The sequence below is a fragment of the Mandrillus leucophaeus genome, unplaced genomic scaffold (genome assembly GCF_000951045.1).
Source record: "Mandrillus leucophaeus isolate KB7577 unplaced genomic scaffold, Mleu.le_1.0 Scaffold241, whole genome shotgun sequence".
In the NCBI taxonomy this organism is placed as follows: Eukaryota; Metazoa; Chordata; class Mammalia; order Primates; family Cercopithecidae; genus Mandrillus; species Mandrillus leucophaeus.
Genome location: NW_012102488.1, coordinates 1,417,151 through 1,442,529, shown reverse-complemented (window position 1 = coordinate 1,442,529; position 25,379 = coordinate 1,417,151). Strand labels below are relative to the sequence as shown.

Sequence of the window (25,379 nt, the reverse complement as noted above, 5' to 3'; positions counted from 1 at the left end):
AGAGGTGGCGGGGCAGGCATCGTGCGGGAGGTGCCAAGAGAGTCTCATCTAGTCCTCAGTCCTGGGGAATTCCAGGGGTGACCTCACTCCCTTCTCTCTGACACACACTCTCTCTCTCTCTCTCTCTCTCTCTCTCTCTCTCTCTCTCTCCCTCCCTCCCTGTCATGGTGGAGCTACCAGAGGCAGGAAGGAGCAGAAAGGAGTCCCCCTATCTCCTTTGCGTGTTCAGGGCCACCTCTTCCCAGAAACCTTGGTGACATCTCTGTGCACTGGGACATTTCCTGTAGAGTTCTTAAACTTTCTGGGCCGCGTGGTCCCCTTACTGCGTCAAGAGTTCCTTGCATGGAGCAGACTGAGGCTTTGCTCCTCTGATTTGAGGGCAAATCCGGCCCTCCCTAGGCCTGGCACAGAGCTGTGTCCGTAGAGAGCAGTCCTCAAAGGGTATGGATGAGGAGAGGCCGAGCAGTTCGCAATCCAGATGAAGACAGTCCGCGGGTAACAGCAGTGCCCTGCAGCAGCTCGTCAGCATGGTCCCAGCAGAGGACCACTGTGTCCCCCCTCCCACCCCTTACAGTCCTGCACCTGCCTGCCTCCAAGGCGGGGTGGGGATCCCAGGCGGGTGTGGGGTGGGCCGACTTGGCCACCCCCAAGACTGTTCCTTTACCTCCTCTGAACTGAGCACTCGGACCCTGGAGCAGGAGAAGGAGAGAAAGACCCCAGCACACCAAGGAGAACAGAACGCACTCCTTTATTCTCTGGGAGACAGGATGTCTCTCAGGGCTGGGGACGCTTGGTTCTGGGCCCAGCAAGGCATGGTCAGTGCTGGGAGCACTGCTGGCTCCACTGGCAGGGCAGGTCCGAGGGGGCTCCTGGCCCTTCCTCAAAGCTTCTCCAGGTAGGAACCAGGGACGAAGCCACGCTGCCCATTCCTCTCCACGGTCCACCAGCCATCCTCCCCTTCCAGGATCACCTCCAGGATGTCTCCTGCGGAGAGGTCCAGCTCATCCGGGTTCTGGCCAAGAGATTGAAAGCACATGACGCTGGAAGGGCCTGCGGGGAGGGGCGTGGCCTGGTGTTCCCCCACCCAGCAGTAAATGCGGCATGCCGAGCTGTGTCCCTGCCTGCTGGGGCAGCCCCTTGGAGACACAGGATGGGGGTAACCCAAGGGACCTGGCTTCCCATCCACCCCAGTTTGTCATCATAGGCCTCCCCCAACCTGGGTTTCTTCCCCACCCGTACCTCCCCTCTCCCACTCTGGAGATGCAGTGACTGGAGCATGTCAGGGGCCAGGGGTATGCATCACACCCCAAGCCCAGGACACACGCCCAAACTTACCTAACAGCCTCCCCTTTGTGGTCCCCAGCCCCAGGTAGCAACTGCCATCCAAGTACCCCGTCACTCTCCTGGCCTGGCTTCCCTACCTCCCCGAGCCCTGGCCTTGTCAGTGGAGCCCACACCCAGCCTGCCTGGCCATGGGGGGTGCTTAGCCTCAGTCCAGTGGATGTGAGGCCTGGGTATGCACCCCTCCCCTCAAGCAGGGAGCAGAGTGGACCCTCTCTCATAGCTGCCCTGTGGCTGCCTTGGTACATCCTCACCCTATGCACATCAGAAAATCAATCCTGGCACGATTGCAAGACTGATTCTGGCCACAGTTTTCCACACCCATGGCCACAGAGGACAGGGCCCTGACCCAAAGGCGCAGAGCCTGGCCCTCAAGCTATGACCTGCAGGCAACCCCAGGCTCTGCCAGCTCCCCGCATGTGTGTACCACGCAGCGCCCAGCCTGTGTGGACGGCACAGGCCCATGTGCCCCACATGTGTGCTGTGTACAGGCCCCGGCAGACACAGGCCTGCTGCACACCAGCTTCCAGTCAGTACATGCACGCTGAGGCCCCCCAAGCCCTGGGTGCTGTTCTCAGAGCTCATGCCCGAGCACATTCCCAGGTGCCCTTGCTAGTGTGGACATAACTCTCGGGCACATGTGCCCTCCTGAGCAGGAGAGGATGCTCGAAGATGAGTGAAACCACCAGGAGAGATGAGGATGCGAGGCACTGAATGGGGGAGGGAGCGCTCAGGTGCAGGGGAGGTGGCACAGGTGGGTTTAGGGTGTGGAGGCCTCACCTGTGCTGTATAGTCATAGAGCGCCCGGTACTCCTGGGCTGGCGAGGCCGGGTTTCCCTGCATCTCCTGCACTGCGATGGCTGCGTAGACACCCTCATTCCGCTCAGGGGTGGGGGTCAGGGTCTCTGTGGAGGCTGAGAGCAGGGTGAGGCATGGACCCCTCCCCTTTCTGGGGACACTGGCCCCTGGAGGTTCTGCTAGAACAGGGTTTCTCCATGCTGGGCCCTGCCTCTTCCTTCCGCTCTCCATACTTGCTTTTGGGGGACACACCTTTCCCCTTGAGGGGCCTCAGTGGCCCCATCTGTGCCATGTGGGAGACCTTTCCTTCCCCCCTGGATCAGTGTGTTTGGGAGTCCCCTCCTGACCCCCTTTACCAGCAGAAGCTGCCAACGAAGTGGTCTTGGGACTTCCGTGCAGCAGTCCAGAGAACCTGGGGATGGGGAGGAAAGAGGGTGAGTGCCCCCGCTCCACACTCAGGGTGCCACCGGGAGGAGGGTTTAGACACGGAGAAGTCTCAGAGCTGCACACGCTCTGCCAAGGCTGGGGCTGCCCCTAGCCTCCTGGCATGGATGTGATTTATGAGGTGCCCCTCAGGCAGGAGGGCCCCCAGAAGGTGGTCCCGGTGGCTCCTCCTTCCCCAGCTGTGCCCTCCACTGGTGCCCTCTGCAGCACCTGCTCCCTGCAGGGCCGTTTGGGGGGATCCTAGAACCCCCAAAGCTGCAGTTTCATGGGAAGACTCCCATGGCCCTTTTGGGGGTTCTAGGACCTCCATGCTGAGGCCTCGTGGGAAGACACCCGGTCCTTACCCTCCAGACCCCTGCTCTAGCTTGCCCTAGCAGCTTCCCCGGCCAGTAGGGGTGGGGGTGCACTGCCACACAAAGCCTGGCTCACGTGCCCTGCTGAGGCCTCCACTGCCTGGGCTGAGCCAGCCCTCCTCCCTGCGGGCCCGCAGTGATCAGGCCAGCTCAGCCACCCTGTGCACAGGAGTTCTGGGATAGCGCTGGGCTACTTTATCCCTGCCCCGTGCCAGGCTTAGGCCTGGACTGAGCTGGGGTTGTGAAGGTTTACTGAATAAAGGAAAATAAAACAGAAGAGGCAGATGCTGGGGGCACCTCCTGAAGTGGGCAGTAGTGAGGGCTCAACAAGTAGAGGCTGACACTGCCTCCAAGGCCAGAAGCCTTCTTGGTGGGGTGGGGCTGAGTCTTCAAAGGTGAGTGAAGCTTTCCTAGGAGAGAAGGGGAATGAGGCACTGCGGGTGACCAGGAGAGGGAGCACTCCAGTGCAGGGGAGGAGGCACGGCACAGGTGGGGTTTGTGGAGTGGACCAGACCAATTTGGGTGTGGTGGGGACAGGACTGAAATAGGGACTGGACCAGACCCTGAGGGACCTTGAATGCAGGTGAGGGGCTGAGCCATGACTCAGGGGCCTGTGGGAGGCAGCCCTGCAATTCAAGGTGGCATGTGGGGGACCTTTCCCACATGAGGGGCCGAGGGCCAAGGCCCTAGGAGTGCACACACATGCACAGGGTGGACATGCGTGGACCCAGCACATGGGAGGGCCTGACACCAACAGAGGCGGGCAGACACGCACCAGCGCCCCAGGCAGCAAAGGACAGGGTGAGAGCCAGCAGGGGCTGGGGACGGGAGGAGGAAGCGGCCAGAGCAGGGGGAAAGGTGTGCAAGGCTTGCTGAGCCATTGTGCGGCCTGCCCCACACCTCTTTTTCCCAGACTGTCTATACTTCTGACTCTCAGCCACTGACCCCCACCTCTTCCCAGCCCTGCCTGGCTTCTAGCTGCCCCATCCAGAGGCCTGACCAGCCCCCTCCAGCAGCCAGGCCTCCCTCCGCCCTGCAGGACATCTCTCTCTCTCTCTCTCTCTCTCTCTAATCCTCTCTGGGGCCACCCCTTCCTGATACTGCCTCAGGTGAGCTCTTTTGTCCAGTTGCTTAAATGACCACCTTTGCTGGGATCCAGGTCCTCACCAGGTGCAGGGAAGCCTGAGTCTCACAAGCTTTTGTAGCATGTGAGGCTGTGGATGTGCTGCGCCCTGGGGCCACTGCTTTCACAAGATTCTCAAAGGGGTGTGTGTGTGTACCGCTCTCAGCACCGGTGGTTCCCACGAGCCTCTGCCTCCCAGGAGTAGGAAGCTCCAGGGGCTCCTGAGGCCCTGGAATGAGCCGGTCCTTGCGAAGGGCCAGGAACTGCATCAGCCCCTCCCCACAGTCCACTACCTCCCAGAGGCAGGGCCCTCTTGGTTGAAGGTTGGCTGGAGAGAGGAGTGGCAGCATGGCAGTGGGGACACAGGCGCCACGTGAAACCCACAGACCCTTGTGGATGCTCATAGACAGGGCACATGGCCTCCCTCAAAGGCCTGGCTACGAGGGCTCCCTGAGCCGGCTATAGTGTTCCCAATGGGCTGTCACCATTGTCACTCAAGGCCTGAACCAGGAGAGTCCTTAGGTTCTGAATCTGACCCCAACACTCAGGGCCCTGGCCTTAGAGAGTGCGAATGACTTGCCCAGGTCATACATTGAGGCCCGGCACCAGGACCTTGGCACTTGACTGCAGCCAGGCCAGGGAAGGAACCCTGGAGAAGCCTGGAGAATTCTCCAGATGCCCCAGTCCTGCTCCAGCCAGACAGCGTTGCCACTGCAGCCCGACAGGGCACCAGGCTCACGCGAGGCTCCAGGGACAAGGAAGCCAGCATAGGGGCCTCCGCAGAGCTCAGAGCACATCCCCTGCTGAATAATTGGGATGTGATTGTTCACTTAGTGTCTGGGTCCCTCGGGCTGAGGGCTCCATAGGCTGAACTGAATGTATCTTGTCTCCACAGGGTACCCAGCACCTAACTGGGCACCAGATACAGATACATAGTAGGTGCTCAGTGAACGAGGAAGGGCCAGGTGCAGAGGAGGGGCTTGACCCACTTCCTGGCCCAGCCTCAGGCCGTCACACCGTCTGTTGGGGCCTCACCTCTTTATCATGCCGCAGGATGGCTGTACGCTGGGGCTGCTGGCCAGTGGGGTGACCTCCCGATCATAGTAGTTCTGGTAGGGCACCGGAGCTGCAGACAGCAAGCTGTGAGGCCCAGGGCAGCCCCCAACACCCCATTCTGGCCCTGCCAGAGACTCAGCTGGGGCCCTACGTTCCCAATCTGGCCCTGGCCCACCCTGGTGCCTGGGGAGGTGCCTGTCTTGCTCCCATGAGAGACCCCACTGTAGGTACCACCAAGACCTAATATTCTGGACCCATGATCCAACAGAACCAAACAGGCGGGGAGTGGGGACCGTGGGAGCTCCTCACCTCAATCCCCATCCCCACCTCTTCCTCTGAGTGCTATCGTGCCCTTAGCTTTGCCTGAGAGGAGGCTGCAGGCCTGGGACCCAACCTCCCACAACCCCTTGGGTCTGGCTAGGGCTCCTCTGCCTGAAAGGGAGCTATGAGCTACCCCAGCGCTGTCCTGGCACTTGAGGCTCAGGGCCAGGCCTTCCCAGGGGCTCAGTGCACCCAGAGGCTGTGCTGTCCACAGGCTGGTCCTCACCCGGGGGCTCGGTGCCCGTGCTCTTGGCCTGGATGAAGCCGTCGATGTCAGCGTCTATGCTGCAGCCTTCCAGCGTCAGCCGCACTTCCTCGTAGAGCTGGGGCAGGAAAGAGCAGAGGCTGCAGCCCGATGCCCACTCTGCCCCTCTGTGGGCCTGAACTCTGGCCAGCGGCCCCCACCCACTGGCCTCCTCACAGGACATTGTGCGCAGCTCAGGGTCTTTGATCCTGAGGGGTCACAGCCCTGGCTGACGGCTTCCTGTTTCCTGAACACCTTCTATGCGCAAGGCCCTGTGCAAGGGACTTAACTCACACCTGTCCTCTGAGGTAGACCCCACTTTTCCCATTGGATAGATGAGGAAACTCAGAGGAGAGTGACTTGCTCAAGGTCACAGAGGGAGCATGCAGCACAGCCAGGTCTTGGGGCTAGTGAGAGTGGATCCAGAGCTCACCCTTCCACCTCGAGGAGGCGAGGAGGCAGCAGGGGGCTCAAGTCACTTGGGCAAAAACAACAAGAAAATCGATCCCCACAGCCCTGGACAGGAGGGTCAGGCAGGAAACACAGCAGGCAAGGGGGCCAGGGCTGCCCGGGAGAGCCATGCGCTGGGCTATATCAACAGAGCTCAGGGCCCCTGGCGGGGGGCCCTCTCTGCTGAGGACGACCCACCCAGCAGGTTGGGCTCAGTAAGGGGAACCAGGACACCCTGGAGATGTGGGAAGCAGAGGAAGCCAGGGTCCTCCAGCTTCCGCCAGCTTCTGAGAGCTATGTCCACCTCCCCTCCCATCCCTGGCAGAGGGAGCAGGTGCTCTGTGGCTCTGAGGCATGAGGAGGAAGTCAGATGGGAACCACAGGGGAACCACAGAGTCACCATCTTCCAGGCAGAGAAGCCTTGGCCCTGTGGTACTGATCTCTTGTCCTGGGGTTCTGGGGGCAAAGGCTGAGCTGCTGAGGCCTGAGACCCCTGGGGCCAAGCTTGGACCACAAAGGACCAGGTGCTTGTTGACTGGCTCAGACGGACCTGGGCACTTTGCTGCCTAGAGGCTGCCCTCCCTTACCCCACCAAGGCCCTCAGTCCCCACCTCATCATCCTTGACACACTGCATGGAGAGCTGGTTGCTGTGCACCCACAGGGCATTGCGGAGAATGGTCAGCCGGTCAAACTCTTGCAGCTGAAAGGCCTAGGGGCAGTGGGAGGGAGATGAACTGTGAGGAGGTGCTGCAAGGCCTGGCCAGGCTGAGCCCTGTTCACAGCTCAGCCAGAGCTGACCAGGCCAGTCCTGTCTGCTGGAAGCCCGATCCAAAGGAGAGTGCCCTGGAGTCCCCATCCCGACTGTGGGCCAGCCCTGAGGCTTCAGGGAGGGAGGTAGAACTGCCCAGGGGGTCCCTGTCCCAGCCTCCCTTCAGGCCGCACCACACTGAGGCAGAGGGGTAGTGAGAGGAGCCTCGGACAGGAGTCCTGAGCCCTATCCCCCAGGCCCTGTCCATCGGCAGCGCCCAGAGAGGCTGTGGGTTTTGTCCAAGTCTCAGTTTTGGCTTCAACAAAAACGGTGAAAGAATGCCTGCCTGCAATGAAGGGGCCCGGGACTCAAGGTCAGGTGACAAGCACCAGGGCCAGGCCCCAGCACAGGCCTGTGAGCAGGAGGCTGAATAAATGAGTAACTGAGTAACGTGTACCTTCCCCCACTGCCTCGCTTGGGCCCCTTGAAAAGCAGCTGGAGCAGGGATGGGTGTCTTCCACTTCCCGGCTGGGGAAAGCGAGGCTCCCCGTGGGCCACTCACCTCACAGGTGGTCCGGTGTTCCTGCTCCCACTCAGCTCGGACCTTCTCCAGCTGCGTGATGCTCTGCCTGTATACCCGCTCTGCAAGCGCAGGCAGCCTCAGGGAGGGCCCTGACACGAGTTCCTCCAGCCCTGGCTCCTGCTGGGTCCCATCCTGGAGGCCTCCTCCCCCCTGGGAGCCCCGCCTCCCCTGTGGGACGTGCCCTAGCAGCTGGTGGAGCCTCATCTGAATGCTTGTCAGGGCCACTCATGCTGGTACTGCTTCTGCTCCCCAACTGTGCTCTGAGCTGCCTGAGGGCTGCAGTGGAGCCTCATATATGCAAGTCCAGAATATTGGCGTCTGGGCATCTCTGGGCGCCCCACTTCACTTTCCAGAGGGGAAACTGAGGTTCAGAGAGGGCAGCTCAGAGGGTGCTGGAGGAGGGGTGGAGTCCCACAGGCTTGGGTCACAACTTCTGTGCCCAGATCTCTGGAGGTCACCTGTCCCCCAGCCAAGAGAGTAGCTGGGTCCTGATAGAGACAGAGCACAAGGGAGAGGCCTTCCCAGGGGAAGGGAGGAGGGTGGGCGCTGTGTCCAGTGGGTGGGTGGGGCACCAGCAGAGACAAGGGTGTTGGTAGGATTTGGGCATCAAGTGAAGGACAGAGGCCCAGAGAAGGCTATGTGCACACGTGCGTGTGCCCGAGCTTGAATGTGTGTGCGCACATGCATGTAACAGATAGCGGCCCTGTCTTCTGGGGCTGTGCCATGCAAGTCCTGGGCTCTGAAGCCCGATGGCCTGGGTTCAAATGCAGTCCCCACCACTTATTGGCTGTAACCTGGGGCAAGTACTGGACCTTTTAGTGCCTCTGTTTCCTCATCTGTTGAGAAAGGGAATAATAACAGCAGCCATCTCGGAGGGCAGCTGTGAGGACTGAACACATGAAGTGCCAAGAATGGCCGGCGAATGGGGGAGCACAGCGTTTACTTTGCACGTTTCTGGAATGAGAGGGCCGCGCCCATGACTGTGCAGCCAGGTGGGAGTGTGTGTGTCCCAGGGTGTAGAGGTGTGTGTGGGGAGTACCACCCAGGCCTCTGCCCTGGTCGGATGGGGCAGCCAGGGCCCACATACCTGCCTCAGCGGCTGAGTCCTTGCACTGCTTGGCTTTGTTCTGACTCTGAGGAAACAGAGGGGAAGCAGCGTTGAGACCCTGCCCCAGGAGCCCGGGCCCACCCCGGCAACCCTGAAGTGAGTGTCACACCTTCCCCAGCCACCCTGCGGGGGAGTTCAGGAGCCAACTGTGGGCAGATAACATCATCTACAAGCAACCTCCCCTCACAGCGGACCACAGGCTAGCTCCATGGAAAGGGAATGAAGATAGGAACCCAGCCCAGAAGGATGCCTGTGAAGAGTGGGACCACAACCCACAGGAGAGATGCAACTACCGCTGAGCGCCCTGGCTGGGACTTGGGCCCTGGCCCCTGACTGACTGCCCCCGGCTCATCCTTGGGCCATTTCCCTCTCTGGGCCTCAGGCTTCCTGTCTGTGCAATGGGTGATGTGTTTCCTGGGCTCTGGGAGCTCTGATAACCCCACTCTGGCCTAGGGGCCACAGCCTCAGGAGCATGGGCTCTAGACCACCTGAGTTGGGGGTCCCTTCTCTGCAGCTTCCTGGCTCTGAGACCTTAGACAAGTCACTTACTGTGAGCCTCAGTTTCCTCTCTGTGACATGGGCCTATTGAGCCCTTCTCCGAGGTTGTGTGAGGGTTGGCGTCTGCTCTCATCGCCCCGTGGGCCTCAGTGGGCCTGCTCCGAGGAATGGGTCCCTGAGTGCCACCTGATGGTGGCAAAGGGGATCCAGCTGACCTGCCTGTCCATGCCCTGAGGTTCTCTATAGGAAACCCATTTCACAGATGAGGAGACTGGGGGTCAGAGAGGGCTGAGCAGCTAGCGTGTCCCACATGCAGACCTTGCCTGGGGGTGTCTACGGCACCCCTTCCGTGCCTCCTCCACTGCCCCCAGCCCTGGGCAACCCACACCGCCCAGCAGCCCAGCGCACCTTCTCCACCTGCTTCTGGTGGCCGTTGGCGCTAATGCGCTCGAAGGCCTGCTCGGCGTCGTCTGCATCCCGGCATTTCTGCTCGTAAGTCTTCTTGGACTGGGAGTGTGGAGGGACGTGACTTGGGGGCTGCACAGCCCTGCTCTGTGTGCCCCGGGAGTGAGGCTCCCTGAGCCCAGCCTCCCTTTTTGCCTGGCGAGGGTTGTGGGTGGAGTGGGGGCATCTCACCAGGGACAGGGATCTGGGGGTCCGGAAGGAGATTGAGAAGGTGTGGGGGTACTGGCAGTCCTGCTCCCAGGCCCTCTCCACTGAGGACAGCACAGCCTGTCCCGGGCCCCGCCTCCTGGGCTGTGCTCCTCAGCGAGGGCATGCCCCTCGCCACGCCCCTCGCCACGCCGCGCCCTCTTAGGAGCCCCTCTCCCTTCCTGCCCCGCGTCTCGCAGGATCCAGCTCAGGGGTCCCTCCTCACTCCACCCTTAAGAGTCCCCAGCCGACTTCATCTACCCTTCATTCACGAGCACCCAAGGAAAGGGCCCGGGCCCATCCCCACGGGACCATGGCACCCAGCGCAGGCCCAAGCACCCCGTAGGTTGGTGCGCCCTGCAGGACCAAGGCCGAGGCCAGCCTGTTCCAAATGCCCTGCCTGGGGCCACAGCCCAGGATCGCACCCTGAGCCCTTCTCAGCTCCTCGAGGGAAGGCCGCGGCCCCGGTCCCTGACGCTCACCTCCATGGCCTTCTTGTAGAGCGACAGCTTGCTCTTCTGGACCCGGTCCATGACGGCCTCATACTGCAGGGGACACGAGGTTCTGAGCCGAGGGCAGCGGCCTCGGGAGGCTCCCCTAGGCCAAGAGGACGGTGTGTCCCTGGGATGAGGCGCAGCACCTCTCCTGGCTCTGGAGAGGGGGTGACAGGCTGCCCTCCCTCCCCCAGAGCCTGCTGCTTCACAGTGACCCTCACAATGGAAGACAAGCCCAGGGCATCGGTGTGCCCTGAGGTCCTGGCTGCAGACCTTGGCCAGAGCTTCATCTCCAGCTGGGGAGTTCCCAGCCCCATACATGTGCACACACAGTCGTTCATCCTGCATCCCAGAGCCTCTGCAGGCATCATAGTTGCTCACACATGTATGCACACTATGACACACACATACATGCAGAGCTCCACGTTAACTCGGAGGCACATCGGCCCCATCCCTAGCTGCGCACACGCATGATCACAGGCATCCCTGTGCACACCCACAGATGCCACTCACAAGTACACACTCCCACAGTCACCCACACACAACCTCAGGCCACATGCGGGCACAGTGGCTACTGGGCCCCTGTGCCAAGGTCTGGGGCCAAGCCTCCCCTCACCTCCCAGGCTTCCTGTTCTGATACAGAAGGCAAAACAGGCAGGAAAGCGACTGGGTTATGAGGTAGGAGGAGAACTGAGCCAGTTTGTGCCTGGGGTCTCAGGGGAGGGGTTCTGTGCCAGCTGGGAGACCAGCGAGGCACAGGCACTCACACACACACACACACACACACACCCTAAAACACCCAAGCAGGGCTGGACAAGGACACATGCTCACAGGCATATGCAGGGGAGTGTGGGCATATGTGTACACTCCTGTGAGCATGTGTCCTTGCTCTGTGGCGCACACACACACACAGGCTCAGACACACATGGCACACTCCACAAGACAGCACTCTGCCTGCGGGGCCCTGGCCACTTGGGGAAGGAGTGCTCTGTCCAAAACAGCCTTTGCAGCCAGCGCAGCTCCTCTGGCCACAGGATGGCTCAAAATAGCAGGGCTGGAGTCCCTCTGTCCTGGCAGGCTCTCTGTAGGCTCTGTGGGCAGGTCCCAACTCAGAGAGGGTGTCTGTTGCAGCACCTCAAGCCTGGGCCGGCTTCTGGGGACCCACTGTCTGCTCAGAACCCCACATTTAGAATCCTGAAAGCCCAGCTGGCAGACGGGCAGGTGGCACAGGCAGCCACGCGACATTTCTGCCAGCAGAACCGCTAACCAGAGCTGAAGCCCTGTCTGTGGAGACTGAGGGGAGCATGGCTTGGGCTGAGTTCTCAGCACTTGGGAGGTAGACATATGTGTCCCATCCTGTGAGGGGGAAACTGAGGCACAGAGATGGGAATTGATATGGCCAGGACACCCAGGCCCAGCCTGGCCCCAGCCTCAGATACAGCTTCCTCCCCTTGAAGGCTCAGTTGTGTCTTCATTTTCAGTTCTTCGGCCAGTATACAATGATCCTTCCTCCCCAAGGAAGAAGCGGGTCTGTGTGCTGCCCTCCCAGCCTATGCAGGGCACCACCCTCATCACTACGGCCCTGAGAGGCTGAGCCCCCATCCTCACAGGCCCAAGCCCAGCCTCCAAGCCAGCCTGCGTCCTGCCTGCCCTCCAGGGAACCCATCCCCAACCCCAGCCCTGCAGCCTCCCTGACAAGCAGCTGCCAGCCTGTGCTTACACAGCTCCCATGATGGGGACCTCACTTTCATGCAGTCACTCTGTCTCGGGATGGCCATGCCCTACATATGGGTGAGAAGTACCTTTGGATGCTAAGCAATGCCACACAACTCTCCCACCCGTCTGTATCTGACCCCCTCAGCCTTGGCAGTCCTGTGGGGTGACTGGCTGCAAGTCTGCCTTTTTCCAGGACAATCAGCCCCGATCCTTGGACTCAAGACCAGTTTCCAGTGACCCCCACAACTTAGACTGCCTCCTCTGGACACCACCAAGTGGCTACAGACCCTCTAGAGTCTTCCGCAGTAGGATCCTCCTAGGTGTGAGGCAGCTCGGTGGGAAGGACCCTCTACAGGGCTCTGGGACTAAGAGTTGGCCTTGGTGTCAGTGGCCAGGCCTCTGCCCTCCCCACCCACTTCAGATTACCCTCAAGCCCCAAAGCCTGGGGTACTGTCCCACCACCACCCCCTGCCACCCTCCACTGACTCTACCAGGAGGGTCAGCCCCCCACCCCTACAGCAACTGAGAGGCTGGCAATGGGGGAGCAGCTCCCCTGCCTCCTACACCTGCCTCACCTTCTTCCTCTGCTCCTTCTGCCTCTCACGGAACTCCTCGAGACTCCGCAGCTCCTCACGCAGGGTCAGGGCCAGCTGGATGTGTGAGCTGCCCACATTCTCCATTTCTTGGGGGCAGAGCATGGATACTGGTCCCCAGTGTCAGATCTGATGGGCCTCAGCCACCTACAACTCGCCCCTGTCTGGGCCAGCCCAGCCCCAGCCCCAACACCTCATCTTCTGTCCCCCCAAACCCTCCACCAGCCCCAAAAGATCCCATTGCCCCAGGGTGGGGGACTTACGCTGCTTCAAGGAGTCAAAGGAGGCCCTCAGGGAGCTGCAAAACAGACGGGTCCAGGTCAGGAGGAGGAGAGCACAGCGGGAACCTGAAGTCCAGGCCGTCCCCGGCTGGGGCGGGGAGGGGGGTGGGGGGTACTTTTATTTTGGTGGGAAGACCCTGGGTCACTCTAGAACCAAGGGACCCTTTAGCCAGATGGTGACCATCCACTGGGGCCCCAAACTGATTTCTGGAAGGCAAATCTCTCTGCAAATTAAAGCGATCAACCCCCTGCAATATGGCAGAAGAAGGTACTGATGCCCCACCCCCAACCATCTGTGCGCCTGGCTGCATTCTTAGAGAAGAGGGGATTGTCTTCAGGACCCTGCCTCCCTCCCCTGAACTCCTCTCCCACACTCACAGCCCTCTCTCCTCCTCTGCAAGTACCAAATGCCCCCAGGGTGAGGCTGCAGGGGAGGGGACAGTGTTCAGATGGGCTCTCAGTAGGTGGCCCAGGGGATGTTTGGAGGAGGTTGGATGGCCGTGGGAGAGGCCAGCAGGGTAGGGTGCAGGAGGTGAGAGGTGGGCACTGTCTGTCAGGGAGGGAGGGAGAGGAGGGCCCAGCACCACATATAGGAGGCAGGGAATGATGGGCGGGCGCTGCCAGAATGAACACATAAAGACAGGACACTGAGTGCAATGTGAATCTCAGATGAACGAGCACTTTTTGAATATAGTATGCTCCTTGTAGTATTTAAAACGTATTTTTATTTTTAAAGTATTTGTTGTTTATCTGAAATTCACATTCACCTGGGCATCCAGTATTTTATCTGACTCTCCCTGCAGCCTCTCTGTGGGGCAGCTCGGCTGCCCCCTGGCGGCTACATGACCTCATGACGCCCACCGGACAGCCCTGGGTGGCGCTGGCAGCACACCAGGCAGGCTTCTCAGGGGACTTCTTCTCTCAGTAGACACCTGGGGAAGCAGAGGCCAAGGAGGAACAGCAGCCTGGCAGGAGCGTGGGGATCCAGGTCTGGGGGAGATCTGTGGGGGCCAGGCCCCTCGCCCTAAACTCGTGGATCCCAAAGTGAGGTCCGCAGACCAGCAGCATCAGCATCCGCGGAGCCTGTTAGAAATACAGATTCTCAGGCTCCTCCCCGACCTCCTGAGTCTGAGGCTTCCGATTGGGGCCCGGCCCCAAGCGCTGCTGATGCCCATCCAGACGTCAGAACTGCTGGCCTGAGTGACGAGACCTCCTCGCAACTCTGCTGGCACAGGTGCCTTTATTTATCCCACTTCACAGATGAGAAGCCAAGGGTCACAGGAGTGAAGAAGCTGCACCCGTGGCCACCCTACAGTAAGAGGCAGAACCCACGGAGAGGAAGGAGAGGGGTGGCTGTGTGGTGATCCCACCTTCCCTTGTGGGACTTAGGACTCTTCTCTGACTCCTCACCAGCAGTGACACCTCCCATCCCTCTGCTTCCTGTCAGTTCGCCTCTCAGCTCAGTCCCCCTCTTTCAGTTAGAGGCCTCCAGTCACAGCGTGGTCCCCCCACCCTCAACCCAGCCCTCACACACACCACCCTCCAGCCGCACCTCCTTCATGACCACAGCATGCCCAGCCCCTCCCAGAGCCCAGGGCCTGCACATCCACTGCCCAGCCCTCAGCTTTTGGGCCTCACATCTGACAGATACCTCAAATTCAGCATGTCCAAAACCAGACTCAGCACCTGTCCTGCAAACCTCTCCTCTCCCAGGGCTCCCCTCTCAGCAAAGACACTGCTGTCCACCAGTTATACACACCAGAAATCCAGGAGTCACCCCGGGCTCTGTCCTCTCCCTTCCTTGCCTCCACCTTCTATTTTATCTCCTAAATCTCATGCCTGTCCCCCGCGAGCTGCCACCACCGCTGCAGCCCCTGCCCTACCACCTCCACCTCCCACCTGTCAGCCCTGCTCTCTGCCCCTCCCCCCATTCCTTCCAGGTGCCAGGCTCCTTCTTGCCTCAGGGCCTTTGCATGTGCCCATCTCCATTGCAGCATCTTTGCCTGGCATCCTCTCCTGTCCTTTCTGAGCACTGATGTCACTTTGGACTGACCCAGTGGATGTCTGTCACCCTGCTGAACCATGAGCCCTTGAGGACAGAGGCAATGCCTGGCTCTCCGGCTCTTCTCCTCATTGTCCCCAGGCTCATAATCCAGACTTTCTCAACCCCAAACCCACCTATGGGCCACCCTGGTCCATGGTCTCAGTCTGCAGGGTGCTGTAAGGAATCGCAGGTTCTGGCAGTTGCTGGGCCTTTTCCCAGCCCCCACCTGAAAGCTGGGAGCCTGCCTGAATGCACAGCACTGCCAGGTGGACATTCGGCCTCTGTCCCACCCCTGGGACAGTCTTGACAGTGATGGTCTGTGCTCACCTTGAACTCCCATTTGCCCCTATGACCTGGCTAGGCCTTGGGGGCTGCATAGATGCTGGTGCTGCCTCTGTCTGGGGCACCTGGGCAGGCAGGCTCTGGCCCCTCCAGGCCCCCTCTTGCTGTCACCTGGGCTGCAGGCCTTCCTGCCCCAGGTATCCTGTCCCCATTGCTGGAACCATCAGGCCACCCTAGTTCAGCTCACACAACAAGGCCCAGAACACTCCTCCCTTTCTTGGCCCCAGAAAAAATTTCAAGGAGGCAGCCTCAGCTCTGTGGATGAGAGGAGGAGCCCAGCTTTGCCCCAGAACTCCCAAAGTGAACAGCCTTGAGCTCTGATCTTGTGGAGGGTCTGGGGGCCGCATAAAGTCATTCTCTGCCCCATGAAATTCCCACTTCCTCCCCGCCATCTGCGCAGGGAAACTGTCAAGATCTCCCTGAGTGCCTCTACTGCGTCTCCATCGCATGTCAAGGACAGGGTCCTGCACAGGCCTCTATCTCTTGCCATCTGTCACCAGTGCCTTCATGTGTAACTCATTCCATTGCCCTTTTTGACTCAGCTCTCAGGAAGCTCAGTCTGAAATTCTGTGCTCATATACAGTCCAGATTTCCAGTGTGTTTCCTGCTCTGTCCCCACTGTGTCCCTGCTGCCTGCCCACCGGCTGAGAGGAGTAGCCCTCTCGCCTCCCTGTGCTGAGGCTGTGTCCACAGTGAGCCAGCATCAGGGGACATCTGACAGGAACAGGGCCTGGCTGTCTCCCGCCAATATCCTCAGCAATGTCGTCATTCTCTCTGAGTTCAGAGGAAGAGAGACCATGAAAAAAAAATTAAAAATCTCTCTGACAGGAAAACCACAGCATTTTTGGTTTGTGGCAAGTGGGGGTGAGGCAGGGACGTGAGGATTCAGACCTGCACCCCTTGGGGGCTGTGCCTGCTCACTGGTGACCACAGAAGGCTTACAGGAAGCTGGCCTTGCCTTGATTTTCCTTTGTTTCCCAAACCCCTGTCCTGTGCAACTTCCGGGGGCATGCAGCACCCCCAGCACCTTACCTGATGCAGGAGGAGCAATAGGGGAGTGGAGGTGACAGCTTTCTGAGGGAGGTGGCATTTCAGGCAGGCCTTGAGGGATGGGTGGGACCGGACAGGGGAGCAACAGGGCAACAGCAAGAGCAAAGGCCCAGAGGCTGGAAAGGAGAGTCAGGCAAAGTCTCTGCAGGGCTGGACATATGACGTCAGCAATATTGGTAAGCCCCCTGCAAATACTAACACTGTCTTTTTCTTTTAAGATGGAGTCTCACTCTGCAGCCCAGGTTGGAGTGCAGTGGTGCGACCTGGGCTCACTGCAACCTCCATCTTCTGGGTTCAAGTGATTCTCCTGCTTCAGCCTCCCAAGTAGCTGGGGCTGCAGGCTCGCGTCAACATGCCCAACTAATTTTTACATTTCTGATAGAGACGGGGTTTCACCATGTTGGCCAGGCTGGTCTCGAACTCCTGACCTCAGGTTGGCCTCCCAAATTGCTGGGATTATAGGCGTGAGGCATAGCGCCTGGCCCTAATGCTGTCTTTAAAATGCACCTTCACGCTGGTGGGGATTGCTGGAGTTTGGGGACTGGGTCTTACTTGTCCATCCTCCATTACCACTGCCCCACGGATGTTTGCTGAGCTAACATGTGAAGGAGGTACATGTCAAAAATCACTTACGATGTAACCTCCTGTTAATTTCAGTGGCCTGAGCCTCCAGGCCTGAGGGTGGCTCTTGGCTGGTTTGAAGTCAGGGGACTGTGCCGAAATGCAACACCTTCAGGCAGTGGGGCTGGGGAAGCTGGCCAGTTCCACCCTCAGGGCTCACTAGGCTATTTATAGGGTCACTTAACCACCTGACTTTTGTCCTCGTTCTGCACCCTGTTCCTAGTCTTCCCATCCCCCAACCCCCTGCCTGTTCTGCAAGGGGCCGGGAATGAGCATCCCACAGACCTGGGGGACAGCTGTGGGCCTCAGGGAGGCCAGGAGCTTCCCCTACTCAGAGATGGGCCCTGGAGGGTGGGCCACCAACCCCCATGCTGAAGAGCCAGGCCACCTTTCCTGAGGGCCAACACTCCCCACCCCCAAGGAGTCCAAGATGAGGAAACAGGTCCACAGCCACTGTTCACCTGTTCACACTTCCCCACCAAAAGCCCTTCAGGTTGGCATGGGTAGGGGTAACCGGGTCTAAGCCAAGACTGACAGTGAGGCAAGGCAGGATATCTGGGAGGGCTTCCTGGAGGAGATGGGCCTGGAGGAGATGCATAAATGGACCCTAATGCAAAGGACTAGGAAGGAGAAGGAAGTCACCCTCAGTGTGCTGGACTCTGGCTAAGGAATGGCAAAGCCCTCTTATTTTATTTTATTTTATTTTATTTTATTTTATTTTATTTTATTTTAAATTAGTGAATCCTCCTGACCCATCCAGGGCATGACACATAGTAGGTCCTCAATTAAATGGTGTCTAAATGGATGGAAGATGGATGCTTGGCCTACACTGTAAGGAACAGCTGCATGGCCTCACCAACACTACTTCATGCCTCATGGGTCAACAGCAACACTATGGACAGCCCCACTGTGTGCAGTGAACCCCTGTGGCTTGGCACTCTCTGCTTGTCCTTGTGACTGCCCAGAACACCTCTCCAAGTGACCATCCCCTTCCACAGGTACAGACCCTGGACTCAGAGACAGGGAGCATCATCCAGGGCCACACAAGGGATAAGTCAGGGCAGACCCTGTCCCACCTGGCCTTGAATAACCACGGCGCAATCAGGGCCGCCTCCACCTGGCCCCTTCTCCTAGTTCTACAAATGCAGCAAGATGTTGTGTACCTCCCCCTTCCCGTGACCCACCCTGCCCCCCACCCCCACTGTATTTTCTTTGTGAATAGCTTCTCCTTCCCTGCTGTAAATCCCCTGTGACTCACAATCCCCTGAGCCTGCATCACACAGACTCACTCCAGCCTGGCTCCCATCGTGCCTTGTCGGGGCCACCCTCTCCACCTCTTCTGAGTCTCTGAGTTCTCCCCATGAGGTACCCTCTCTTTCCGGGAAAGTTATCTTCCAGTTGGCCTGGAGGCCGGGAGGCCGGGAGGCCAGGAGGCCAGGAGGGGCTCCCTTGGTTGTGCTGCCAGGCCCCCACAGCTGCTCCCCACCTGACTGAGAGCTCTGGGCACTGCTTCCTGCAGAAGGCATACACCCATTCGCTCCTCACCATGTTCTGAGCCCTCCTCTGTGCCCAGTCTGCACCCGGCCCTCAGCCCTTCCCTTGCGAGGCCTTCAGACCATGTTCTTGTTGATCTGTACAGCAGCTCACTGGAGTGGGAGATGAGAAACAAACTCGGAGAAGCTAGGCGACTTGCCCACAGTCCCACAGCTCACATCGGCCGAGCTGGGACCAGAGCTCTAAGGACTCCCTGGAGCCCTCCGTCCTCCCAGGGCTGCGTGCACACTTTCTGGCCTCACACATGGCTCATGCCACATCTAAGCCTTCCTGTGATCTCTGGTTCCTGGTTGGAAGCAGGAGCCGCCAGGGTGCCTGGTGTCTTTGGGGGACCTTCAGAGTATGGCACATTCAGTTCCTGTTTCGGGGGAGCAGGCAGGAGGGGAAGGGGTTCCACAACAGCTGCAAGGTCAGGTCTCAGGGCCCCTCGGCAGGAGGACTCTGCAGAGACCTTTCAAGAACTTGGAGGCCGGTGGTCTGTCTTCCCCTCGACCTGGCTCTGTCCTCACCCAGGGGGACAGTCGGGGCCTTCCCCAGAGCAGCCTCTCCACTCCACTGTTAGGGTGGTTCTGTCCTGAACTCAGCCTGATCTCCTCACCCCTCCTCCCACCCCAGCGGTCTGCGTGCAGAGCCCTGCGGGGCTGGAGACCCCTGCTTCATCAGAGCCACTCCCCTGATGGCCTGCCCTCTAACCAGGCCTCAGCTAAGCCCCTGAGCCCACTTCTTCCTTTGAGGAGGGCTGCGTTACTATCCCATCACTGATGAGGAAATGGAGCCACGGAGTGTGTCAGCAGCCAGCCCATGGTCAGACAGCTGGGGGATGAGGAGCTGGCACCGGAACCCAGGTGTGTCCCCTCCTGGACCCCTGTCTCTGGCTACATCTCCATCTTTGAAGCCCATGCTGAGCCAGTGCTGCAGGGGGCTTGGGCCACCAGTGGAGAGGCCTGTCACTTGCCCCTCAGGACTTCAGTGGAGGCCACCCAGGCTGGTGCAGGCTGTACTGCAAACGACTGAGGATGGATGGCTTCCTGCCTCCCCCGCCCAGATCCTTTCCAGCACTCAGACTCTCGGGCTTCCTCCCGCACAGAACCTGGCCTCACCCTGAATGCCCGATAACCAGGCACCAAGGAGGAGTCCCGATGCCTCATGAGCAATCCAGACCTACCCTGGTTCTGCCCAGCCTCCCCCATGCCAGGGAGCCCTAAACCTCATTTAAAGGCCCAGAAACTGCCAGCAGAGGAGAGGAGTGAGCCCAAGGGCCCGGGAGCTCTTACTTGATCTCCGTCTGGCCTCCTGCCTTCCGTGCGATCTGCACCAGTTCCTTCCCGTACCGCTCCTCCGCCTGGGCCCTGCAAAAAAATAAAGGGCATTTGAAAGATCATCAGTGACTTGCCCCCTTTGGGGGAGGCCCAGGTTTGAGGGAACACAGGATAGTTTTTTTAAAGCAGGACATGTTCTGACATGGCTTGGCTGGGATGGGGGCCTCAGGCACTGCCCCAGGAGCTGAGCGGAATGCACCTGTCTCCTGCCCTGTGCTCCCTGTGGCCTGCCCAGCAGCTCACCTCTGCCTCAGTAGCTCCTCCATGTCTTTGCACATCTTCCTGCCATCCAGAAGCCGCTGCAGCAGCACCTCGTAGCCCGTGTGGGCTGTGAAGTCCCTGCACTGTGACACAGGACAGAAGGACACATGAGGGCCACGGCCAGGCAACACCAAGCACAGCCCTGTGGGGACCCTCCCACCATCTCCAGGAACAGCCTCTCTCCTGCCTCTATCTCCCCTGCTCAGGGCAAGCGCTTGGGACTCTAGACCGGGCTTTACACAGGCACACCGGAGGTCCCCTCACATCTGTGGAGGTGATAGGTACATAAGTGAACCCCACCCAGCTGACAGAGCTGGAGGTGCCGGGCCTGGCATCAGAGCTCACAGGACAGGACACACATCAGCATGAGATAGCAGATGGGAAGGGCCACCCTTAAGTTCCCCTGATGACAGTCAGCCCTGAAATTCACTCACTCACGGTGCCACCCTTCCAATATCCCTATCTCAGCTAAGTGGGGAAACCGAGGTGCAGGTGGATGACACATGATCGCATCCAGAGTGGCCCAGCTACAAAGTGGCTGGCCTGGCCTTGAACCCCAGGGTGTCTGACTGGAGTCCCTGCCCTTCGCCTCAGCACTGTGCAGTCTCCATGACCATTACAGCAATTGCAGTTTCTTGGGCACCAGCCGTGTGCCAGATGCCACGCTGGGCTCTCTGTGGGCTCAGGAAACACCCCTCATGCAGATCCAGGGAGATGGTCATGGAGGGTTACTTCAGTCAAGGCCAGAGCACACGCAAACACACCCTACATCCACCTCTGGACTGGGGTGGGGTGGGGAGCCTCAGAGAACTCTCCAGGGACAGCTACCCTCTGCTGCCTGGCACTTGCCCAGCTTGCCCTGGCTGTCGTTCTGGCCAACCCAATTCTCCTTTCTCCCTGTGCAGTGGGTTCCAGGTGTGTGTCTGAGCTGCTGGTGTGGGAAGCTGGTGTGAGGAGTTGGGGGAGGGAGGTAGTCTTTAAGGACTATGAAGGAACAGAGGTCTCCCAGGACACTCCCAGGCCTGGGGAATGGGTCCCAGGGCCAGGCTCCCCGCCACAACCCCCTAAGCTCTCCCGGGCGCTGCGTGCAGGCTTACTCCAGAGCAGCTTGAGGTGCTGGGGAGACAGGATTTTTGTCACCAACTGAACCAAGGCAGGCCTGACATTCTGCACCTAGTCTGTCTTCCTTTCTATCCCTGAGGACCCCTAAAGCCTCAGAGACTGGAGCAAGAAGTCGCAGCTTCCCTGACCACACACATTACAGTCTCCAAGGTCACACACACTCCAGGGTCGCACACACTTAACATGACTCAGGTAAAGCCTGGTGCTCCTTCCCCTGACCCATGTCTCCCCTCAAACACCACCTTAGGGGTATGAGGGGAGCAGGGATGGAGTCAAAATCAAGGAGAGCTCTCTGCAGGAAGACGCATTTGAGTCAGGTGCTGGAAGGAGAAGGTATTCTCCAAGGTCTAAGGAGAATCAGAAGCAGCAGGGAGGGGTAGCAATGGCATACATTGCCCCAACAGCACCCCCGCTTCCCACCAACTGCAGTCCACCATCAGCAAGCTCAGAAGGGTGGACTCTCCTGGCCTGTAGGACACTTAGGACCCCAAGTTCCTACCCCCTCCATAAACATCCCCAGAAATTCCCGAGGAGGGCCTGGCCCAGGCTCAGCTCTCCCACAGAGCAACAAGCAGGGTGTCTAGCCTGTAAGGCCAGAAGCTGTGCCCCCAGCCTCAGACGCAGGCCTCCACCCCCATGTCCAGGTTGGTGTCACTGGGCTAGCCTGGGCCAGGCTTCCATTTCTGTGGTTTACGGTGGGCAGCTGCTTGCAGCCCGCAGCCCTCCCCTTCCCATCCCTGAGCCTCTGCCCTCGCTTCAGACCCTCAGGTCGGAGCCCCCGGCGGCTGGGAAGAAAAACAAATCTGGGGCCTCAGCCTCTTGCCCCTGCCTGGAGGGATACCAGCATTCAGGTCAGAATGCCACAGATCCCCCCACCCCAGAACCGGGAGCCACCTTGTGCGGCTCCCCTTACTCCTCAGGAAACGGAGGCCAGAGAGGGAAATGGCTTGCTTGAGGCTGCAGAGTCAGGACGAGAATCTGGACTCTCAGGGGACCTGTCATTTCTTCCTGATACCTCTGGAGTGGCCACCTGGAGCCCAGCCCACACCCAGCCCTCACGCCAAGGGAACCCTTCTTTTGTCCTTATGGAGGCCCCCAGAGTGGAAAGAGAAGCAAGTTGAACCTACGTTGGCCATTCAGGAGGAGTCAGACAGCAGCGAGAGGCCCTGCAGGCTGTGACCACCGTGCTCAAGCCCCCAGAGGCTGCAGGCTCCAGGATCCCGCCCAGTCCCCCGCTCAGAGCTTTGGGCTGCTGGCAGGGGCTGTGGCTGAGTGAGCTACTGTCACAAGGACTGGGCGGTTCCGAGGAAGTGCCTGACTCTCCAGGGGCTGCTGACGATGGCTCCCAGCCCTGCACCCCTTCCCCCAGCCCACGTCCTCCTCCTTCACCCCCACCCCTGCCACCTCCTCAAGGGCATGGGTCTGACTCAGTGCTCTGGGCTGGGAGAGTCAGGCTCAGGATGTGTTTAGGAAATGAATGAACCCACCATCCTACAACTTAATCAGTCGTGTGGGTCTGCCACCCAAGGCCCAGCATCAGCATCACCCCCAGGGGCCCTACCCTAGTTGTCCCCCACTCTCACCTCCCTCTCCCCTCCTCCTGTCCGACCTCCATCATCTGAATGCTGCCTGTGGCCCTGCCCTTTGTGAAATCTCTATTTATCAAGTCCACCTGGCACACACTGCTCCCAGGGTATCACAGGGTATCATAGCGTTATCTTCCTGACCATAACACACATCCTGGGAGGCAAAGATGGGGACAGGAGGCCCAAGCAAGGAAAGAGACTGCCCAAAGCCACACAATGGGCAAAGGGCAGAGTTTGGGATCTGAACCCAGGTCAACCTGTCCCCAAAACCATATACCTACATCAGCCATTTAATAGACAGCCCAGGAACCATTTTCTATTTTGGAACGTCCAAACATGATTCGAAAAAATAACTCTTGAAAATGATTACTCAAATTATCTCCACCTCAAATCAAAGCTGTATTTTGGGCTATAATTTGGTTACTGTAGATTCACAGAGGGTAGCCTGGTGCCCAGGCTGGGTCAGAGGAGTGCAGCCCTGGAGAACCAGTGAACAGCCAGTGGTCACGGCCCAGCCATGTGGCACCCAGGACAACCTGTCCTGGACTAGGGGTGTCAGGTGGGGAGCGGGCACAGTCCCTTCCTCTGGGAGGCTCACTTGAGCCAGATGTGGGACCCAGCCCTCGCCATCCATGGTGTGTGGCCATCGGCTCCAGGCTGCATCCCAGAACTCCAGGAGGAGGCTCTTGGGAGGAAACATATTCCTGCCTCTGCCTTGAGGCAGTGCGGCCAAGGCCTGGGTGGCCTGTTCTGTCCAGAGATAGCCCACTGGCTTCATTCTCTGGTGGGTGTTGGTGTGAGCCATGGCCCAGGCCTGTGAGCTGACCAGGGCCCTCCACACCCCCACCGGTTGAGTGGAGAAGCACCCTCTGTACCTACCACCACTTCCCCCTATTCATGCCCATAACACTCTTGGTGGCTGCAGGGGCGAGACCACAGACATCAGGGCCTGAAGCAAGCCACTTTACTTCTCAGGACCTAGTTTCCTCATTGTGGAAGTGGGGGCAGGAGGCTAACCCCTTTTCAGGCCCTGACAGCCCACCCCTCTAGGGCACAGTCCTGTTAGTATGGACCACAGTTCAGAGAGGGTCCTAGGGCCTGTCTAAGAGGCTGGGAAGGGTCTGACCGACTAGATGTGGGTTCACACCTCCCGTGACCCTGGCCCTTCTCAGCCTGTTTCCTTCCCTGTGAAAATGGGCCTAATAGTTCTCACCACAGAGAGGTGTCCTGAGAAGCAAGTGAAATGGTGTGCATAGGTGAGAACAGTGGACTCAAGATCAGGGCTCACCACAAGGCGGATACTGGGCTAGGGATGATGACTGCCATTTTATGGATGAGGAAAGGGTAACCCAGAGAGGTTACCCAGTCTGCCCAGGGACCTGCAGGATGCAGCCAGGATATAACCCAGATATCCCAAGCCACGATCTTGGCTGTTAACTTCCCATTACTTCGCCTCTCTGCAAAGCCCCACACTCAGGGCCTGTCACCCAGTGGCAGTTCAGCGAGCAGCAGCTCCCCGAGCCCTACCCGCCTGTCTGCCACCTCCCCCACCAGAAACACCTTCCCTCAGCAGGGGCCAGGCTGGAAGAAGTGAGTCACCTCCTCACCTCCCCTCTCGCCTTACACACCTTCCTCCACCAGAGGGTCCATTTAAAGCAGAGCAAAGCCTTTTTCAAACGCTCGCTTGCCTGGCACTCGAGAATGCAGCATCTATCAGAGGACAGCTAAGCCTCCAACCTTGGAGGGGGACGCCTGGGTTTTGGTCCCAGTTCCCATCTGCTATGTCCAAGAATTGGCACCGAAATCTTCCCTGGGAACCAAGTGGGGGCTGTGGAAGGTAGCCAGGAAGAGCTGCCTGGTAATTCTGTCCATGAGAACAGCCTGACAGGGAGAGAGGGACCCTAAGGAGCAGCTGAGTGGAGCAGACTATTGGGTGCAGTGGGAGGGGCTGGAAGTGGAAGGCTGTAGGGAACGGAGTGGTTAGGGACTGTAGCGGGGCAGGGTCGCCAAAAAACCTGCCCAGGTGCCAGGGAGAGAAAGGGCTGACCTGTGTGCATTCGCTATCACCAGTTACAAGAATACCAGGGCAATGAGACGTTTCTCCCCTTTACAGTCATGGCCCCGTGCCCCACCCCACCCATGGAGACCCCAGAGGCAGCTGGCAGTGCAGTGTGGGTACCCCGCGGCAAGGGAGGAAACCGACCCTGTTCTCTTTTCCCCATCAGAGGCTTCCAATAAAAGTCGGGGGACTGGGGAGCTTTACATTGAATGACAGAGTGAAATTGTGACACTAGGTTGGACTGGATTGGGTTACACCTGAAGATGACTAGGAAAGCTCCAGCATGGGCCCACAGGTGGGGAGGCAAGACCTAGCAGCGGATTTGGAAGGTAGAGGAAAGAAAAATGTTTCTGCTTGCACCCTACCAAGTTCAAAAACCATCTGGTAAAAGGCTTCCTATTCTTGCTGAAAATCTTTCTAATGGCTGACATGCCCTTGGGTTGATAGGTCCTTCCTTTTTAAAAAAACCTTTTAAAAAGATTATCTTTTATTGGTGGGTGAAGAAACAGAACAGGGAGTGTAGATTCCCTGCCTGTCCTGTCATCTCAGACGCCTCGGGAGTCAGGGCCAGCTGTTTTGGATGGCAGTTGTGGAGCCGCATGGTGCTGGGGTGCTCTC

General features: G+C 59.1%; 1 protein-coding gene across 2 annotated transcripts in view; it reads right to left on the bottom strand.

The window, feature by feature from the left end:
- Positions 1-729: 729 nt before the first annotated feature.
- PSTPIP1 (proline-serine-threonine phosphatase interacting protein 1) overlaps positions 730-25,379 on the bottom strand; it is a 42,382-nt gene continuing 17,732 nt past the window's right edge. The window contains exons 2-15 of one of the 2 annotated variants that reach the window (XM_011982672.1): positions 19,977-20,077; positions 19,689-19,763; positions 12,786-12,820; positions 12,505-12,611; positions 10,202-10,264; positions 9,477-9,575; positions 8,550-8,595; positions 7,442-7,521; positions 6,742-6,840; positions 5,663-5,759; positions 5,095-5,185; positions 2,496-2,551; positions 2,122-2,255; positions 730-1,012 (exon numbers count right to left, since the gene is read on the bottom strand). In XM_011982672.1, coding sequence (XP_011838062.1) covers positions 881-1,012; positions 2,122-2,255; positions 2,496-2,551; positions 5,095-5,185; positions 5,663-5,759; positions 6,742-6,840; positions 7,442-7,521; positions 8,550-8,595; positions 9,477-9,575; positions 10,202-10,264; positions 12,505-12,611; positions 12,786-12,820; positions 19,689-19,763; positions 19,977-20,077 — 1,215 coding nt within the window. In that variant the 3' untranslated portion in view covers positions 730-880. Of the gene's footprint in view, positions 1,013-2,121; positions 2,256-2,495; positions 2,552-5,094; positions 5,186-5,628; positions 5,760-6,741; positions 6,841-7,441; positions 7,522-8,549; positions 8,596-9,476; positions 9,576-10,201; positions 10,265-12,504; positions 12,612-12,785; positions 12,821-19,688; positions 19,764-19,976; positions 20,078-25,379 lie in introns of both variants that reach the window. The other variant, XM_011982673.1, reaches the window with a different exon arrangement.